General features: G+C 37.4%; 1 protein-coding gene across 1 annotated transcript in view; it reads right to left on the bottom strand.

Annotated features, from left to right (window-relative positions):
• The window catches only part of LOC149145733 (uncharacterized), a 64,107-nt gene extending 47,026 nt beyond the window's left edge, over window positions 1–17,081 (bottom strand). Inside the window, exon 1 of the mRNA XM_089446787.1 lies at window positions 16,269–17,081. Coding sequence (XP_089302913.1) covers window positions 16,269–16,941 — 673 coding nt within the window. The 5' untranslated portion in view covers window positions 16,942–17,081. The remainder of the gene's footprint in view (window positions 1–16,268) is intronic.
• Window positions 17,082–22,434: the final 5,353 nt, after the last annotated feature.

Consider the following 22,434-nt stretch of genomic DNA (forward strand, 5'->3'; position numbering starts at 1 on the left):
GAAGAAGAGATGCTCCGAATGATCGTGAAGAAGACCACCGTCCTCAAAATAAACCAAGAAATACCAGGCATGAAAGTAATGTTGCAAATAGTCAATCTGAATATTCTTATTTCTGCACTCTCTAGTTCCTCTCCCTTGGATACCTAGGATAGTTGGTTGGTTGATAGTGGGGCCTCTCATCATTTCTCTGGGCATTAGTAGGTTCTCTCTAACTTGGTAGAGAGGGAGTCAAATTCAAAGATTATTCTTGGAGTCAACTTGGTAGGCTTTGGTTCTGTTAAATTTCATTTCGACTCTAGATAATTTGTTTTGCTTCATGATGTGATGTATGTGTCGGGATTGAAAGAGGAATTTGGTATTTATATCTGCTTTGGAAGACAAAGGAATGAGAGTCGCCTTCATCAAGGGAAAAGTACTTACTTGGCCTATGGGATCCTCTATGAGAGATGCTTTCACATTGGGATCTAGATTTGAAGGACTCTATAGAGTCACTGGAAGACCCCTTCTAGCAATGGTCCATGATACTAATCATCAAAGCGAGTTGTGGCACCGAAGATTGGCCCATCTACATTATGAAGCTCTTCCAAAATTGAAGAAGTTGGTCTCTAGGATCCCTAATGTTCAAGCTCAACATGATGGAGTATGTCCTGGATGTGCCAATGGAAAGAAGACAAGGGGACCATTCCCCTCTAGCAAGAATAAGATTAATGACATCCTCCAACTCATTCATTCTGACATATGTGGACCGATGCCCATACATTCTCTTGGTGGCCATCTCTACTAAATTACCTTCATCGATTATTTCTCAAAGAACACATGGATATATTACTTGAAGTATAAGGATGAGGCCTTTGATTTGTTCGAGGACTTCAAGGCTTTGGTCGAAAATCAAACAAGGAAAAAATTCAGATCTACAATGGAGAGTACATTTCAAATGAATACATATATTTTTGCAAGGAAGGTATCAAGAAGGAGACAATTGTGTCCTAAAATCCCGAATAAAATGGAGTGGTTGAGAGAAAGAACAGGTCTATTGTAGAAGTTGCCCGAGCCATGCTCCATAATCAAAAGTTGTCGAAGTTCGTTTGGGGAGAAGCAACGAATACAGCAGTATATGTTCAAAACAAGGTACCTCATCAAGCATTAGACAACAAGGATCTCGAAGATGTATTCACAGGTATCAAGCCCGAAATTGGTCATCTCCATACATTTGGTTGCCCCATATATTTCCATGTGTCGAAAGACAAAAGAATCAAGCTGGAAGCCACTAGAGGTTAAGGTATGTTTGTTGGGTATTGTGAAGATTCCAAAGCATTTAGAATATATATTACTAGTCAAAGGAAGGTTGAAATTAGCAAGGATGTAACATTCGATGAAGATGCTGCCCTTGGGAAAGTAAGAGACCTTCCTCTGCCTCCTCCTCCTGAGAAGGAAAGTGATGATATGGATATTTGAGAAGGTCCTTCCATGCTTGAACCTGAGAGAGACATCATTGAAGATCCCATGGAACCCATGGGCCCCTTGGATCCTCCTCCATGTGATTCCCTTGCCAAGAAGAGGCCACTTTGGCTTCATGACACATTACAAGATGCTGAGAGACATGTTGTTGTCCGTGGAACATTTAGAGAGAGCAAGAAGCCATGTAGGTACCATGGCCGAAGAATACGAATCAATTATGAAGAATGATGTATGGAATTTCGTTCAAAGACCTAAAGGGAAATCAGTGATGACTTCAAAATGGCTATTCAAGATCAAGCATTGAGAAGTATAAGGCAAAGTTTGGTGGCAAGAGGATTCTCCCATAAAGAGGGAGAATTTTACGATGACATTTTTGCTCCCATGGCCTGATATACCATTATCGATCCAATATTTGTCCTTGCCGCAAGTCAATGATGGACCCTTCATCAGATGGACGTGAAGACAGCATTCCTCAATGGCATGTTACAAGAAGAAGTCACGTTGAGCAACCACGGAGATTTGAAGTAAAGGACCGAAAGACACATGTTTGCAAGTTGAAGAAGGCATGGTACACCCATATAGATAGTTATCTGGTGAAGCTAGGGTTCACAAGAAGCAACGTCAATCCCAACCTCTACTTCAAAGTGGTACAAGGTATGCCATTAATTTTGGTCTTATATATATGTGACAATTGCTCCTCATTTAAGCAAATTCGCTTTTAATCATCATCTCTATTTTTCTGCGTGCTTGAAGAGAAAAGAGGAGGACGAAATTTGTGGAAAATGTGGAGGCTTGTTTCTTGATATTAGTCAGTTATCATGATTATCATTTTGTTTTTAGATATTTTGATGGATATTGGATTCTCTCATTAGGAACACGGTTTTTGGTTTTCCCTTTTGTGGACTTTGCTCATTTCATGTTTGATAGTTATTATTTTATTTTGTGTAATTGCTTGATGATGCTATGAATAATGGATAAATACTAACTAATTAATCATTAGAAGTAATTACATGTTGAAGAAAATGTTGTTCTAGTTTTACCGTAGGAAAACAACACAATTCATTGCATATTTAACTTAAATACAAATTGCAATTAAAACACTAAAAGGCTACCACTACTCTTTCACTTCCAGCTGATAAAAAATTTCACAAGCATGCACATAAATTTTGGACACTAGTTTTTGGTCAATCACAAACAGTTAATTTTAGATAACAATGGTATGTTCTATGCTTTAGCACAATTTACTTCAATGTTCCTTTAGCAACCCAATGACAATTTCCAATTATATCCAGTAGCAATCACATTAACTTAATCATTGATAGTAAATGTAGATAGAACATAAAAACATGTGCAGAAAACAAGCCAAGACAAAAGGACCAAAGATTTGGCAGATGCCAAGGAAAAACCCCAATGTGGGGAAAACACTTTAATCAAATCTTTATACTATTATTCAATAGTTCAACAGAGAGAGAGTACACAGATCAAATTCACTTACCCAATACATAGTCAAAACAGCCCTATCAAAATCAGCAGTCAACAACAGTCAACTATAGCCCTAACTAGAAAGTCAATTTTGGTCAAATCAACACCAAAACGTCCTCCAAGAAGCTCGGTCAACAACAGTCCAATTCGGCCTTCACAGAGAGTCAAACTCAGCCCAAAACAATTCAATCAAACCTAGTCAAAGGAGAGAGAAACACTGCTATAATTTTTTGCGATCAAATCTGAAGTCGATGCAAAAGTCAACATTGGTCAAACTACCCAAAACATTTCGATTTTTGTGCCCAGCAACTCCTAGGAAAATCAAAATTCTACCCTGAATACTGAAGTCAAATAAGGTCAAATGAGCCCTGGTCAACGCTAGTCTGATTCTCTAAAATTCAGCATGCACTTAACCCTGAATTTTTGGCCTCCTGCCATACGTGCGAAGAAGAGAGAGAGGTTGCCCAAGCTATATGATCCAATTAAGAGAAGAGAGAGAGATGAAACGATGTGATGAGTGATGTCCAAATGAGGAGAGAGGTCACTCCTATTTATAAAATTTGTTAAGAGTGAAGAGACACATCCATTGGGCTTCTTGAGCCTACATTTGACTAAGGCCGACCTTAACAATTTGTGCATGAAAGAGAATAAATTCAAAATTCCACTTCTGGTTGTCATAATGAGATGATCTTTATATCAAAATTGGACCTCTCAAAAAGAGGAATCCAATGCAATAATCATCTCCATCATATGAGTTGCCCTAAAAGGTGAAATTTGGCCCTAGTTGCCATTTTTAACAAAAACCCTCGAAAAAGCCCAAAGGGAAAACTAGTTGGAAGAGGAGTTTTATTTGCTTTTCTCAAAGAAATTTTTACAAGATCAAAAACATCAAGGGTTACTTATCTCTCCCTATTGTTGTTTGGGAAATCATTCCACTACCCTTGACACTCGTGCCACTGTCCAGCAACCACTGCTCTTGAAATGTGTGACTTTGTTCAAACTTTTCTTCCTCAAATATCATGCCATAGTCAACACTCTAACCCCCCAAAATCGTGATTGTCATGTCAATTTGACTTCAAACCTCGAATTTTGTGTCTTATACTAACAAATTTCTCCCTCAAAATCTATGTTGTCAAATGAGGAATCTCTCCTTGATTTTCACGCTGACATACATTTGATATCTCTTCATTTTTCAAGTTTATGCTTGCCTCAAAAAATGTGGTAAGTCTCTATACTCAACCCCTCAAAAATCACGCTGATTTTTCCTTGATTTTTGCAATAAAGATTGTTGCAGATGCCTCGATTTGAGTGCTTGTGTCTCAACCTAAGAATGCGTGCCTAAACTTGTCTTACTTGTTGTTGTGTGATCTCTCTCCTTTAGCAAAACTTGTTATCTCAACTTTCCTTCTCCTCCTCCTCTTCTCCTCTTCATTTCTCCAACACTTGCACATGAAGAATGAACTCTCCCTTTACCTTTTTCATCCTTTTTAGTCTTCATAATGATGAGAAGCCCTATCCCTAAGATCAAGGGCAAAGATTACATCTCATCTTCTCTTGATCAAGGGTGGAGATCTAATCTCCCATTGACCCCCTTTTTATGCCCCCCCCCCTCATTAATATTCTCACCTAGTCACTTTATTAATTTGTTGTACCATGTACCTTTTTCTCATAAAATCACTTTAATATTATAAAATACAATGTACTTTTTGTACCTCATAAAGTGACTAAAAAGTCACATGTTCAATAACCACATAAAGTCACACTAAAAAGGTGGGTTCACATGTTTTCCTAGGCTAACGCAAAAAGCACTACGAAACACCTCCTTGGTACCTCTTTCATCAACACTTCCTCTTATCAAGGAAAGTGTTTCTCACTGCTCCCATTTTATCCCTAAAGTACACATGCTTGCCCCTTGGCAATGACTGGGTGAGAATGTTTGCAACCTATTTATCAATGGATATGTACTCCAGCTTCACTGCTCCTCTCTGAACACAATCTCGAATGAGGTAGTACTTGATCTCAATATGCTTAGACTTGTCATGAAATATTGGATTCTCTATGAGTTTAATACAACTTTGGGTATCATTAATAAAATCATAGTTGTCCTCAGTCGTTGACCAAGTAAGCCACACAACATTTTGCGAAACCAAATAGCCTCACAGTTGGCCTAACTAGCTGCAATGTACTCAACCTCCACAAAAGTCAGTGCCACTAATCTTTGTTTCCTGTTGAACCACGACACCACTGTCAAACCCAACACGAACAAACATCCAAATGTACTCTTCCTATCACTAGCATTGCCTACCCAATCTGAGTCTATACAACCTGTCAACCTAACTCCATCCCTTTGGATATAGTCCAGTCCATAGTCCATTGTGCCCTATAGGTACCGTAACACATGTTTCGCAACCACAACATGTTTCGGCTCCATCATAAACTGACTCAACATGTTGACTGTGAAACAGATATATAGTCTAGTGTTGACCAGATACATCAACAAACCGATCAATTGACAATATATAGTGGGGTCTACCAACTCGAAATCTAAAGCATGCAGCTTCTTCCAATTGTTAATCATCGAAGTAGCCATAGGCCTATAGTCCTCAATACGAAATCTCCTCAATATCACCTGCATACCTACCCTGGCACAAGAAGATATGCCCATCCTCCTACCAAACCTCCAACACCAAAAAATAGTGCATCAGTCCTATATTAGTCATCTCAAACTTTGAAGCAATATCTCTCTTGCAATGCTCAATGAGTTTCTCCTCTCCTATAATAAGCAAATCATACACAGACAGAACCAAAATGAGTGGATCCCCGCAAACCACAATGTGATAAGTTTGGATTTGCATTACTCTTTTAGAAACCAATCTGCTGCAAGTAGGAAACAATATTCTTGTACAACGCTCTCGGTGCGTACTTCATACCATATAAGGCTTTCTTAAGCCTACAAAAGTGAGACTGTCTCCCATGCACCTCAAAGCCCTGTGGTTGCTCAATAGAAACCTCCTCCTATATGACTCGTTGAGAAAGGCAATCTTCACATCCATTTGGTGAATCTTTCACCCCATCTCTGCTGCTATGGAGATCACTGCTCTAAAAGAGGTGTATTGAACCACTGTTGCAAAGGTCTCCTCATAGTCGACTCCCTCTAACTGTGAGAACCCCTGTGCCACAAATCGAGCTTTGAACTTCTCCACACAGCCATGCGAAGCATGTTTGATCTTACAAACCCACCCGGCAATAAGCACTAGATTTCCCTCAAATCTCAACAATATCTCCTAAACATCATTCTTCATGATGGAAGCATACTCCTCCATCATGCCATCCCTCCAAATTTGCTGACTCGCAACCTCCTTGTAGCTAGATGGCACAATCTCCACAAAACTAGCCACATAACCACCCAACCTCTCTAGCGGTCTACTCTCCCTAACTGACCACTTGGGCCTTCCCACTGACTCTTGTGCTTCCTTCAAGGTCTCATAAAGCCACCTTGGCTTCCTCATCCAAGTAGTTGTTGGACATTGGAAAAACCAACGCTCCCTGTGTGTTTCGTGACATGGACTAACCGCCTCTCGTGGATCCTTATCTCTAGTGATGTGATCGTTGACTAACACCTGCGGGTTTTGGTCCAATGGCAATCATGATTCCCAAAAGTGGTATCAAAGTGTAGGTCACGAGTTCAATAAACACTCGACTTGCGTTGGGGGGGAGATTGTTGGACATTGCATAAACCAATGCTCCTCGTGTGTTTCGTGGCATGGACTAACCGCCTCTCGTGGATCCTTATCTCTGATGATGCGATCATTGACTAACACCTGCGGGTTTTAGTCTAATGGCAATTGTGATTCCCAACAGTAGCCTCTTGAACTGGTGTGCGATCTTCCCCCGGAGCTTGTAATCCTGATGATGATGCTCATGTGCCTACGATGAACCCATACTCTAGGAATTTGTGCCATGTGATCCTAAACTCTATGGACCTGTAACCCCAGAAGTCAATGATCCTCCTAACCCCTATGTACCTAATCCTAAAACCTATAGTGTACTCCATTGTTGCTCTAAATGATCATCCTCCTGTGACCTCCTCAAGGCCCTCTCTTCCTCAAACATCACATCCCACCTCAGGACAACTTTTCCTCTTGGCAGGAATAAATATGTGATAGACCTTGGAGGTCTCGTTGTAACCCACAAAGATGCCCTTCTCTGAGGTGGGTTCTAGCTTTTCCTCTTCTCCTTAGGGACATCTGAATAAGTAAGGCACCCAAAATCCTAATGTGCCCAATCTCAAGCTTCTTACTCCCATCACTCTGTGTGGACTCTTGTTCTGCAAATACACTACAGTGTTACAAGCCTCAACCCATAAAAAGAAAGGTAGCCTCTGATCATACAACATGGCTCTCGTTGCCCCTAATATGGCCTTGTTTTTCCTTTGCCACCCCATTCTGCTGGGGGTTATATGGCACTATGTACTCTTTTCTGATGTCTGCTTTCCTACAGAACTCCTTCATCTCAACGGAGGTATACTCGCCCCCATTGTCTATACTCAAGATCTTGATCTTCTTCCTTGTTCGATTCTCCACAAGAGCCTTAAACTCTTGGAACCCTTTGAAGACTCGATCCTTGGTCTTCATAAAGAAAATTCAAGTCTGCCTGGAGTAGTCATCAATGAAAGTAACATAGTATTGACTCAATGATACAAAAGACATAAGACCACACACATCAGAGTGAACCAAATCAAAGATACCTACTACCCTATTATCACTACTCAGGAAAGGAGTCTTGGTGTACTTTCCCAAAGCACACCCCTACACACACATCATGATGCTCAGTACCGAACTCTAGTAAGCCAGTAAACATCTCCCTCAGCATCCTAAATGCTCCATGGCATAAATGGGCCATCCTCCTAGGCCATAACTCGCACAAATCACTATTGTCGGTCATAGCCACTAAGGCTTTGGTGGGCTGAACCATAAACCTGTAAATTCTCCCACTGTGGACTTCAATCACTCTAGTAGAAGTGATATTGGATCCCTTGGGAGTAGCGGAAAAGAGTCCTGGCATGGAGTGATTGAAAATAGAACTGAATGATACGGATTGAAGGGAATGGGGGATAGAACGTAAAGGCAAGCGGTAGCAGCGATAATCATCAGCAGGTCATGACGAGCACGTCTTGATGTTCCAGGTCTATGTCCAGACCTATTCAAGTTCCAGGCCTCTAGTTCGACTCCCGTAATGACTCACTAACTAAGGGCCTAACTGACTTCATGGTGCCATATCGTTAGTGGAACCTCAGGTGTATTGTGTGAAGACCTATCTCGCAAGTCCAGGCCTGTCGTAAAACTCGGCTAGTTGGGTGAATGATCGAGTGTCTCGGCTAGCGGCAGGTTCCATGCTCCCGGGTCTATGGCTTATTTCCTCCCCTCCCCATTGGATTATTCACCTTCCTGAGGGAGTATCGTCTCTCCCCCTCCTTCCTATCGCCAAAGGTTAGAGCAGCATCCACGCTCAACCTCTAAGCCAAGGAAGGGTAAACAATATGGCTCACTTACTATCGGTATATGATTACCAATCCATCTCGAAACACCACCACATATCCCCTGTCCTCAATACTGGAATCTGAAGTCAGATTCTTCTATAGCCCTAGAACATATAGCACCTCCGTCACTTTCAAAGGAGGCAATGACTCCCTCTGAAAGGATATAGTCCCCACACTTGCTACTTTGACCTTGGAGTTATCTCCAGGCACCACCTCCAAATCAATATCATACTCTGTAAGACTCGTAAAGTGATCTCTAACTCCAATCATATCGCAGGAAGCTCCACTCTCGACAAACCAAACACTAGAAGATGTAACACTAGTGACAAGAGTCACCACTAAAGCAAACTTTGTGTCAAACTTGGTGGAAAACTCATCCACCTCGACTGAAGTTGCAACAACCTTCTTCTTCCCCTTCTTATTGGGACCAATGTTGCACGAAGCGCCCCCCCCCCCCCTCGGTTCCAAGCCCGGAAGCGCGTCCCATGTGAAAGCGTCTAGGAAGCTTCGGCGAAAGCGCGCTTCCGCCTAATTTTGCCGCTTCCTAGAATTTTCCGAAGCATGGCTCAGAAGCGCGCTTTCAAATCTCCGAAGCGCACTTCGTATGGCACTTCAGCAGTACAAAGCGTGGCGCTTCGAAGGGCGAAGCGTACACTTCCATACGATTCCGGAAAAACGTTTAGAAAATCGGTTTTTTTTTCAATTTTTTTTTTCATTTTAGGTGAGTTTGCTTGTTGGGGGTGAGTCCACCTTCAGTTAGGGTGAGGAATGAAGGCAAAAAAAAATATAAAAATATATATATATATATATATATATCGCAGAGGCTCCATCATGGTAATGTTAAATTCTTAAAGTAAAAGTGACATCTCATCCTTTTACTTAAATTTTTAACATTACCATGAAATGACTCAGGATGTTTGAGAGTGGTTCCAGCCTCATTGGACTTCATATGGAGAAAATAGAATTTCATATCCTATTCAAAATTCAGCAGACTTAACAGTTTTCAGGAATTCAGGATCAATGGGATTGTGGCATTTCATTAGATTATATCAAGTATGAAGGTATGTGATTAGCATTTAATCAAGAGCACCAAGCCCTATATGTACCCTAGTGTTGGTGTTGTTAATTGTTGAACTCCTTTGTCACGCGGCACGCCCTTAGCAAAAAATTACCTTTCAATCAAGTCAAAATCATCGATCAAGCATGTTAAGCTTTTTCTACCATATTTTAAGTCTTGAATAAGTAGTTTGATCAAAATTGGGCAATGTTGACTAATATCCCTAGACAATCGAGGTAGAGGCAAAGGCTAGACAAGAGGAGGAGAATCTAGATTCTAGATGGTTGATGCATCTAAATGGTTGATGCTTGAATAATTAATCATTAATGTACAATGGATGTATGTCTTCTACAACTAATTTGGTATTTGGGATGTTTGTTTTGAGTATAAATGCAAAAAAATATAAATATATATATATAACAGACGCTTCGCTTCCTAGATTTTTGGAAAATGATGCTTCAGCGTCCCCGCTTCCAAAAAACGTCCCTGCTTCGTCCTCGCTTCGTGCAACATTGATTGGGACACTAAAAGGCATAATAACCCATCTTCTGACAAGCAAAGCATCTCACTTTGCTCATATCCTTCTCCTTCTCCTTATGTTTACCCTTCCGCTTGGCCCCACTAGAAGAACTCTTTCTTGGTCGCATTCTTGCCTTTTGTTGCAAGGGCAACATTCTCCTCCTCATCTGTTAAAAATAAGGGTACCAAGGAGGTGTTTCCTAGGCATTTATCCTTTTGGCCTAGGGGGACACATTAATACCCTTTCATCTAAGTGACATTATGTGTTTTGATAATGTCAAGGAGCTAAAGTACTTTTTATGAGACTTATACTATGTAATTTAAGTTATCACGTGTATTTTAAAAGTCACTTTATGAGAAAAGTACTAAATACATTTTATATTATTATAGTGACTTTTATATTCTAACAGTGACTTTATGAGAGAAAAAGTGACCATGGTACAAAACATTAAAAAGTACTAGGAGGCTCATTAATTGAGGGGGACCACATGAGGGAGGGGTCAAGAGAGGGAATGATCTCCACCCTTGATCTAATGAGCTGAGATTTAATCTCAGCCATTAGATCTAAGGGTTAGGGTTCTCCACACTAAAGGAAGACAAAAAGAGAAAAGGAAACAATTTCTCTCATTTTTCCATTCTCATGAGAGCCATTGAGAAGAGATAAAGGTGAGAAATAAGGAAGAGAACTTTTGTGAAATCATTATACAATAAAGAACAAGAACCAAGACCACTAGTAGTTCAAACTTTCTTGGAGGTTGAGTTGAGGTCTTTAAGAGGGCTCGAATCCCACTACAACCAACTCATCTCTCACCTATGTGATCTTGATAATGTATGAGGTCATTGTATCATTATTGATCATCTTGGTGTTCCTTAGCTTCTCATAAAACACCATCTTCCTATTCTCATTGGTGCTTTGGTAAGGTGTAATCAAGGACCCCCACATCTCATAGGCAAACTTCTCACCTAAAACATGAGGTATTAGGTGGTCTTTTATTGCATCAACAAGGATCCTCTTAGCCTTCACATCGCGCTTGTTGAAGTGTGACAACTAAACAAGATTTGTAGGTCGTTGTACTACAATCTCTACAATATCCCACAACTCAAACTCCTCAATCAACAATACTATCCTCTCCTTCCAAGGACCAAAATTTTCAACCCCACTCAACCTATCCTCAACCCTCGAACAAGTAGCCATCTGACCCTCTCAACCAACACAACTTCCTAACCCTAAAACTGAACAAACAACCTCCCTCTCAACCACAAATTTCTGGGCATATAGGCAGGTTTATGCTTGCTAGTTGCACTTTATCAGTTGTAGGTTCATTGGTGCTCTAATACCATATAGAAAATTAGTGTCATGTAGCCCACCCTGGTTTCAATTTGTTTTGCATACGAGTTTAATGTCCAAACCCATAGTTCATTACATATTTAACTTGAATACATATTGCAATTAAAACACTAAAAGGCTACCACTACTCTTTCACTTTCACTTTCAGCTGATAAAAAATTTCACAAGCATGCACATTGGTCAATCACAGACCCTGGAAAAACCTCAAAGGGGAAAGCAGTTGGAAGAGGAGTTTTATTTGCTTTTCTCATAGAAATTTTTACAACATTAAATACATCACAGGGTATTCATCTCTCCTTCTAGTTGTCTAGTAAATCATGCCAAAATCACATATAAATATGACTTCATTGGAGCTCACTTGGACACATCCATCACACATCATTTGATCTCAAATTGCGGAGGTTCATCCACACGTGTGAAGGAGTCAAATGAGGTTTCTATTCTGTGTTGACCAACATATATTCTCTTGTTTGAATTGCGTTGACCTGGGCTAGTTTGCCTCTATTTCACTGAAGTTTTGACTGTCTTTGGAGGCCGAAGATTGTAGAGACTCATTGACCTGATCTGACCAAAATTCTGCCCTGATTTTGGCCCATTGACATAGGTTGACCGCAGGGTTTGACTGAGGCCTTTGACCAAGAATCTTGACTAGTTCATTGACTATTATTTTGACCAAATTTCGGCCCTCTGTCCTGAGCCACCTCAAGCAGAAATTCAGCCCTCTATTGTAGACTATGATTTTGACTAACATTGACTTTCTTCTCTCCTTTGACTAGATTTTGACTTGGATATATTGAGGTCAGCTCTTGGAATCTTGTTGGAATATTTTGATGTACTATTGATGAACAAAATTTCTCTCATATGAAAAGATTGGTTGGATTTTCCCCTTGTGGGTTTTGCCTTGGTCATGAGCCTAATTTTGGTGTCTCTTGTCTCTTGTTCTACTATTTACAGCGATCTCTATTGCTCTATTGAAGAAAGTGAATGGTTGAAGTTTTTCGTGTATAGCTACTTAATTATTGGAATGCTAAAAGAAGATTGATCGTATCATTAGAAGTAGTTATCAATTTTGAAAAACTATACTAGTCTTGATTGCGCTAGAAATTCAACAAGCTCCTCTTGATAAGGGTGGAGATCTAATCTCCCATTGACCCCCTTCATTAATGATCTCACCTAGTCACTTTATTAACTTCTTGTACCATGTATCTTTTTCTCATAAAATCACTTTAAAAAACATAAAGTCACTTTAATATTATAAAGTACAATGTACTTTCTGTACCTCATAAAGTGACTAAAAAGTCACATGACTTTAATAACCACATAAAGTCACACTAAAAAGGTGGGTTCACATGTTTTCCTAGGCTAAGACAAAAAGCACTAGGAAACTCCTCCTTGGTACCTCATTCTTCAAAACTTAGCGCTTTGTATTCTAACATTGTCAAGTGAGGAGGTTGAAGTGTAACAAGTCTCTACCAATAGACAAGCCCCTGTTTTCCTAGGCTAAGGCAAAAAGCACTAGGAAACTCCTCCTTGGTACTTCATTCTTCAAAACTTAGCGCTTTGTATTCTAACATTGTCAAGTGAGGAGGTTGAAGTGTAACAAGTCTCTACCAATAGACAAGCCCCTGTTTTTTATTCGAGTGGATCACGTCTTCATTACGAAAGGTTCTCTACAATATGTATTCTCTTACAAGAATCAGAATAGTACTGACCTATGAGTTCCTAAACTTCGCAATCCTCTTAAATCAATTATCTTCTTTTCATATTTTATGTGTTTCTTTGATTATCTTCTTTTCATATTTTATGTGTTTCTTTGATTTTCGCAAGTGTCAAGAGCGTTCTTTAATTCATTTACATGGAAGTGTTCTTCCCATGTATTTGAATCGTAGGAGATGGTCACAGAATTTTACTACTAGCTTTCTATGGTCTCTGCAATATTTCTCTAGGAGCTGATCTCCAAATCCTTTTCATAATTAGGCTAAAAGGGCATTATCCGTTAATTTGCACACAACTTATTTTATAAAGCTGCTGGCAGCTTGTCAGGTCAATGAAAATAGTTGCAGTTAGCTCTTATTCAATGGAAACATTCTGGTCATAAAAATCTTATTATATAAAACCATGTTAACCACTCCATATCAAGTTGATGTTTGATCATGTGTTATTTATAACTTTATCCCTATGTTGCAAGGGGACCCATCCCCTCTAAAAAAACCCACACATACCCTACGCTCTCGCATTTTGAGGACTTAAGGGCCCTTAGGAAATGTTCCCAAACTACTGGGCACTTCATCAAGAACTTGAGATTTGCTAGCAGTCACCAAGACATCCCAAGAAAATTTCAGGGCCATTCCTTCCAGATTTTAGAGATGTTGTGGCAGATTTCAAGGATATTATGGGCCGATTTCAGGGATATTCCAAGCATCTATCTTCAATTTTGACAATCATGAACATTGATGATTGGCCAATATGATCATTTGCCTATTTTTGTATTGCACTAAAACTAAATCTCTTGTACAAGTCACAGCTCAAAACAAGGCTTTGGTATGATGGGTTTCAATTTGGGTTTCTAGTGATTTAAATATTGAATTTTCAGCAACAACAATACAACAAACAAAGCCTCAATGTCAACAAAACAGGAAATGCAACACTTCAAAGGGTTCATTCTTGTATTTATTGCTCTCGTTCTTCTCATTTTTTGAGTCATCTAAGCTTTTACAAGTTGTCCAAGGGTTTCCAAGAGTCATTCAAGTCCAGTGCTTCCACCATGCCAACATTCAGCATTGTGAAAACATTTCCAAAAAGTCATTCAAGCCCAGTGCTTCCACCATGCCAACATTCAGCGTCGTGAAAACAATCAAATAGTAGTGAATTGGGTACTAAATGTTTGAATAAATTCCTATACAATCACCTTGTTAATCTGAAATATGAATCTAATCTCTTTATAGGACCAAAGTGTTTTATGGTGGTTTTCAACATAGTTGTAGAAGTATACAAAACCTCTTGAGAAGGAAATGTCTTTTATATTTTTACATAATCATCATTAACAAGAAATGTGAGCAAGAAAATTTGCTATAGAGACAGTTCTCTATCTTATAAACCCTTCATGGCCCTTATTGCATATAGAAAATAGTTAAATTTAAATTTCCTAAAGCTAAACCACATCTTGCTTATGTCTAGCAGCCAATTAATGGAATGTCATTCAGCTCTATTTTGAATTGCTTGAAACTTTTCAAAATTGGCAAGTGTAAGGGCTATGCATAATACCATATAGTATAGCTTGTTATGCTTACAAGCTTGAAGCAATGGTGAATTTTTAATTTTTAATGTTCTTCTATTTATATATATTATAGCCATTCCTAACCCGTCATCCCTTGAAAAAATTGAGGGCACACTCTAGCTTTCCAGTGGACACATCCCCGTCCCCATCATTCCACCCTCCCAAAAACCAGTGCAGCATAGCTTTCTCCAACACAGATTACATATTTCACCATCCTCGATATCATATCAGCCATGACCTTCCCATTTGTCAAAATTTCTTGATGTCCAGAAATATATTATCTCACTATCCCATATATCATAGCAACCAAGTCCTTTCCCATTTGTCAAAAAAAATCTCGATGTCCAGAAATATATCATCAGATGTGGAGCAATGGGCATGCTCCTTTTTCTGGAACAACACCCTTTACTATTTGATTATTGTTGACTAGAGAAGTTACATGAGCTGTGCAATATCTAGATGTTTTGAATTCCATATACCCTTTATTCATGGACCAATAGAGTTTTCGGATTCTGAGTCATAGCTAAAATTTAAGGGGTAGCTTACGCTAAGCGAATTTTATATACATGTTGAAATATTCATAAATGACAGTTGGTAAAAGCACTTGGCAGAATGAACAATGCTGGGAGTAATGGACGCCCTGCCTTTTACGTCTTTCTGATATAAGAACGTTCCCAGCATCCCAACAACCGCAACAGAGAGTTTCATAGTGTAGATGCAATTGGTTGCCTGGAAAAGGTTTCCCCATCATACCAGACTATCCATTTCATTCAAACCAATCAATGCCCACTGTTTCAATCATGCAGAAAAGTCACACCTAAAAGTCCAATACCAGCGGCAGCTATTGCTTCAGATTTGGGGCCAGAGACAACAGTTTTATAGATTTAATTACTGGGCAGCAGCTCCCTAGATTCAAGGCTAATAACAAGAATTGATGTTTTCCATGATTGATGTTTTTTCATAATCTGGTATTCATCATTGTTGCCAGAATCATAGACTAATAAGCGATTCAAAGAAAACAATTATTTTTTGAAAAGTTTGTGACAAGATCATCGCCTGGTAAAGAAAATTGCCGCAGGCAATTCATATAAAAGGCTGATTTATTTGCCAATTTATAAAAGGCTAATTTTTACATTTTATTGCACAGCTATTTCTTTGCTGATTTTATGCCTTTGGACACTTCCCAACTTCTTGCCATACATGTTTTTTTGTCATTTTAGTATCCATTGTCCCAGATTCAGGGCCAATGTAAAGAGTTGATAGTTTCCGCAATCACACAAAAATCGCCCGCAATCAGCCACCAGTCCACGGTATTTCTAATCAGGAAATAGAGTCGACGCCCCAGGAAGTGCACTTCGGCATCCGTTAATTCCAAAATAATCGTTATAATACTAAAAGGGGATAAAATTGAGTTTGGTATCACATTCATTTCTGATTGAGACTGGAAGGGATCCGAATTTTCATCTGGCATAATTACATGCAATAACAATCCATGAATCCGAAATAATGAGGACTCTTCGAAACAAAAACAACTTGAAAAATTGCTGTCTGTTGAATCCAAAGAGAAATCAAAAATCCCCCTACATACCTCCAGAGCCATGTGCAAAATGGCACTTATCGCCAAAATTACAGTTCCGAGAATTCCCCCAGTTCACGCAAAGCTTAGTCTTCCAGTTAGGAGGCTTGGTAGAAGAAGCCGCTCTCACCACAGCCACGTTATTAAACTGACCCTGTTCCGTATCATGCAGAAAATTGCACCTCTCTCTGTAAGGACAATTGCCCCCCAAAAAGAACTTACACGGCCTGGTCTTGTGAAATCTCTGCAAATTCACCGATCCGGCGATGTTTGACCCCCAACCCCCAAACGCAGTCGGCCTTCGGAGCTCCTCCGCACCGTGTGCAAAGCTACAATTGTCGTTGAAGGTGCACGTCCCGGCCTCGAACCTCGCGCAGAGCTTGGTCTTCTGTAGGGAACTCGTGGCAGAGGGGCGGGGCCTGGGAATACCTCCCGCCTGCGGATTCGGAGAGCCGAATGGGAAAGCAGGCTGGAGAGGCGGGGCTTCGAGGGTTTTCACTCTTTTCTGCGGCGGTTCTGAGGGTAAATTGAGCTGGTGAGCTCTGGGCTTGGCGGAATTGTTGACATTGTCCCACACATGGTCAGGGGTGGGATTAGACCCCTGCGCCGGCGGAGAAACGGGCTCGTACTCTGGCTCTTCCCATGGAGGGTTGGCGGCGTTCCAATATGAATTGGAATTCATCATTTTCTGCGGCCTGAGATTACGAAATTCCAGACGGAAGGATGGAGAATGTTGAATGGCGTCAAGAAGTTGAATAACTGGCAGATTAAAATGGAGGAATATATATAACGAAAAGAGAACCCCGGCGAGTAGAATACAAAAATAAAACCGGGTTTCATTAATCCCTGGTAACAAACTCTTTCGGGTTCTCCTTTCCTTTTCGTATTTTTTTTAAATAAAATTATTTATATTCTCACCACCTTCGGAGTGCCATGTGGTGTATGTTCTTACGCAACATTTTCTATTAAAAAAATAAATTTTGTTTATTAAAGGTAATATTTATTTAATTATTTTAGTAAGGGTAAATTGTAATCACTTGGAGAGTCACTCTCACTTCATACAATGAAGTGTGGAAAAGATGTTGTAATGTTATGTGATTGATGATTTTTGGTTTTATTTTTTTTAAATGTGATTTATAGGTTTTGGATATCCGTAACTGCTAATCTACTAAATATTTGCACTAGATAGATCCATTCAAAGGGACCACTTACTGTCGGCTTAACCAAGGAGCATAACTCCAAGAGTGTCGAGATATATTTGCACCAGATAGATCCACTCAAAGGGACTTACTGTCGGCTCAACCAAGAAGCATAACTCCGAGAAGCATAACTCCGAGAGTGTCGAGATAATTAAACCCATGACTTCTTAATAGCAAAGATGATAATTAAACCCATGACTTATTAATAGCAAAACGTGGACTCCACCAATTGAGCTAACTTTCGAGACTATGGGATGCAATGTTATGTGAATATTTTGATTCATAAAAATAAATATAAAATAGAATTAAATAATAATAATAATAAAATTTAAATAGTTTAACTTCTTAAATTACATAAAAATAAAAATAAAATGAAATTAATAATTATAATTAAATGTGGAAACCCTTGTTGACAGATGAACTAAACAATTATCCTCTGCCTGAGGGATTCTTTGTTGTAGCTTTTGATAATGTTGAGGACAAGCAAAAGATTTGTGAATGTGGGCTCTGGTTTTGGCTTAGCGTTGGTCTCTTTATGCAACCCTAGACTCCACTTTTGATCCAATAACGGCATCAATTTTCACGGCTCCTATTTACGTAAGGTTCTTGAATCTTCTCCTGCATTTATAGAATCTCCCAACACTATCCTCTATTGGAAATGTGTTAGGGAACTTTTATTGTTGCAACTAAGAAGCAAAAATGTTTAATAAAACTACTTATGCACAAATATGTGTGGAGATGTATTTCAGCAAGGGTTTTCCTACTGAAATTAACATGTTGACTCCAAATTATGTGTGGGTCAGAAGATCGAGCACGAAAAAGTATATTTTCATCACATAGCATGCTATGAAATTAGGCACGTAATCAAGTACTACCCAAAGCGTTTGCAAAACAACAAAGTCTGGAATATAACCGGAAATCTATATGGTGGGAAGGAACTCAAAACAAGCATTACACAGTATATAAATCAAAAGAGTCTCGGGATGAGAAAGAAACAAAGAAAATTCAGGAAGAAATTACCAACAAAGAGGATTCTTCGAAGCAAATGAAAATTGTCAGGAAGAAGCGCATGGGGACCCATTGGATTCAGTGACAGCGCAATAATAACAAATTCAATGAAAGACAAACATGGCCTTGAATCCCCGAGTAAAAAAGCTAGAAAAGTCATTTCTTGGGCAAATTAGACAGATAAGGAAGATATGGAAAATAGCGAGGATCGTGCATCAAAGGATTTACTGGATACAATAGAAAATGCAGATTGGTTTAAAGTGGGGACGAAAAGGGAAAATATTTCACCGAGAAAAACCAGAAGTCACTCTAAATTAAAGTAGCAGAAAATGGAGTATAAATGCATACTAATTTTAAGAGTTTTTTTGGAAAAAATTCAATTGTAAAGGATCATAAATTTTTGTTTCATGGGGTAATCATTTGAGAGTTTGGATTGAGCCTTTGTGCTCAATTTCAAACCAATATGGAAACTGACACTCTTGAAGAAATGTAATTGTTCTAGGTCGGATCCCAACTCTCTTTTTTTTTAATTTCATACTTGTTTTTTTGAAAAAAAAATGTAATTAGTAATAATTAAACTGGCCTAGATCCATCTTAAGTTTGCATCTATAAAGCTCCAAGAGGGATCAAATCTCTTGAGGTGTAAATATTTCCTCAAGTTTTGCACTCAAACAAGAGGTTTGCACCTTGAGATATTTGATACCTCTTGATGATCGATAGATCTGGAGTTGAGATGGATCCAGGTTGGTTAAGGTAATATTGAGAATAGGAATGGGTAGTCTAGTAAATATTAAAATTTGCTAGGATGTTATTTACACATATAAGTATATAGGAATTTGGTTTACAATTAATTTGGTGAGAATTAAAATTTTATTTATAAGGCGATTTTTCAAATAAATGATAGGAAGCCTAACACTAGCTCGAATAATGTGGTTATTTTTTGTTAATGTTTTTCAACCTTTTTGCTTACGTTACATAGAAAGAATAAAAGTGAATTAAAGAGTATGCATCGTAATTAACAAGGGCTACATAGTAGCTAATCTCTGCCGCTTAGTTGTCTTTTTGTGTGGAAGGTGTATTTATTTCATTTGCTAATTGGGCATGTATTTGAAAAAAAAAAAATTTTGAAAAAGAAAAAAACCTAATTTTAAAACATATAATATAACATACCACTTTGGCTTTCACAAGGAAAACATACACTCCCACCACATTAGTTGGTATAACCCTATGGTTTTTGGATATTGCTTTCACAAAAGAGTTTTTTATTTTTATTAACAAGGCCGCATAGCTAGTGTTACCAACCGCTTAGTTTAATAAAATATTTTAATGTCACGATGTGATGTATGTACTCCAAACAATAATAAAATTGTAAAATGAGTTATATGAATATTTGTTTAACTTTTTTTATTAATTTTTTTAATATAATTAAACATTTTTTTGGTAGACAAAGGTTATATATATATATATATATATATATAATTGCCATTGAAGAAAATGATTAAAAAGTTAAAAATTATTTATTTAATATTGAATGATGACATTTTTTTTATATAATGCTCTTATTATAGTATACATGTCATGTCATTGGATTATAGATTTGATATAATGAGAGTGGTACAAATTGTACACATGTTATTTTTACATATATTTTTTTCAAATTTATATTTTTTTGTAAATTAAAAAATAAAACCCATAAAAATTGTTTATTCAATACTTTACACCAATGAAAATGGAATTATTTGAATTTAATTACAAACTATTTGTGTTTATGGTACGGTAATTCATATATCATGTTATTTTTCTAATTATTTATTTTTATTGTACATAGTAATTAGGGATATAGTACATAGTAATTAATAATAGAGTACACAAAAATCAATTTTTGCTATCATTACATAATAAGAGGGGAGGCATTTTAACCAATTATATTTGAGATAAATAGAAATAAATTTTATTTAAAAATAAATAAATTTAATGTCATAATGTTAAACTTTGGATAGATTTTAATCTTTTTTAGTCAAAGAAAAACTAATAGCAAGTCAATGAAAGTACATTATATCCTCCGAGGTATAATAAGAGGTGGAGAGTAGCGAAATCATAGTTTTTAGTTAAGATTAAAAACATACATATTTTACTCACAAAAAATGTAAGATATATTTATATTATAATTTATAGTTAATGTTGAATCAATTGCATGTACATTGAAATCAATGCATTGATGCATGTATACTAAAATCAATGCATTGATTTCAATTGATGTGATTGGTGCAAGCAAAAATGCCTTGATTTTATCATAAATAATTTAATAATTTGCATATCTATTTGCTTAAAGTATCATTACCCAAACACATTGGAAATTTGATGGATATCCCACCTCAAGTTTGAGTTAAAATGCACCATGATAATTTTGTCGTAATCTAACGAGGCGGAGGAGTTGCCTGGAAAGTTATGGAAATTGGGCATATTTAGAGAAAATCTAGCAAGGATTTTTGTAAATCCAAGTTATAGTTGTTAAACTTCAAAATTTTAGGTGTCTTAGACGTTTTGATGGTGCCGAATCCATTTCCACCATCAAAAACACGATTCAAACACTGTCTCTATAAGATTTTTTGAATTTTTTTTGCCCGAATTCCAACCACTTTTGGCCGTCCGGACAATTCCTCCGCCTCGGTAGATAACTCCGATAATTTTTATGAGAATGTAGAATGCATTCAATTATATGAATTCAAAATTAATGTTTAGCTTAACCCTTTATGGGTGTGTGTAAAATTGGATAACAAACTCCTAATTAATATTTTATATTGACCTACTATTAAATTATATTTATATGTCAAACATTTATTGATAATATAATTAAACAATCTTTGATAAATTAACATTAAATTTTCATGTGAAATACATAATTATGGCGAGGGAAACTAGTAGCTAGTCTTTGTCGCTTTGTTCAAACATAATTAAGTTAAAGTAAAAACATAACTAAATTAAAGTAAAATCATTGAATTCAAGTTAGTGTTAATACTTATTTGTATCTTCCTAGTTGTCATAGTTATTTTTAATCCATATTGAGCCTCCTACATTGCTACATAATTGATGTTGATATCTTTTGCTCACTATTATATGATGAGTAATATATGGTATCAAAGTCTTGGTTTGAGTTCGATTCTGTAGTTGTGTTTGACTGGGGGTGTTGGAGTAATTGTTACATTCACCTCATTGGAAATCAATTACATGGACTAACTGCCACCTTAAAACATGAGACTAACCACCCATCAAGGTAATGGTAAGAGTTTGGAAATTTACTCATACTATAGACTATAAATGGAAAAAATTTATAATAAATAATAATAATAAAAGTTAAAAATATATAATACTAATAAAATTTAACCATAATTTTAAGTTCATATAAAATAAAATAATATTTATAAATTTTTATTTTAAATTAAAGTCATTTAACTTAAATCTTTTAGGAAAACTCTAACATTGTATTTAGCCCAACTTAAATAACTTAGGAAATTTATGACAAGATTACCCATTACCACATATATCCTAAATAGCTTCACAATACTTTCACTGTGACTTATCGTAGGATATACACCTTTGGTGTAATATATATATATATATATATATATATATATCTATGTATAGATATATATATATATTCCACCTGTCATGAGTGCATCGATACTTGTATTGAGTAGCGGCATGAATCTACTTAGCTCAACTAGCAGAAAATAATCCTAGCATCGGCATTACCGATGATTGTAAATAAGGTGTGTTAGTGTCTATGAGTCACCAGTGATCAAATGTGCTCTTTCAATGTCAGTTGATAGGGTCATAGGTCAAATTGTTATAGTTTCAAATAAATTTTCAAATAAAATTTGATCATTGGTCAGTTCTAGGTCATTACTACTCCCTCCATACTCAAGGTCATAAAATGTTGTCATGGTCTTGTCATCACTCCTTGTGATGGG

This window comes from Pinus tabuliformis, chromosome X, assembly GCF_031772625.1.
Source record: "Pinus tabuliformis cultivar Carrire ecotype Pingquan chromosome X, CPIR1, whole genome shotgun sequence".
NCBI classification, from domain to species: Eukaryota; Viridiplantae; Streptophyta; class Pinopsida; order Pinales; family Pinaceae; genus Pinus; species Pinus tabuliformis.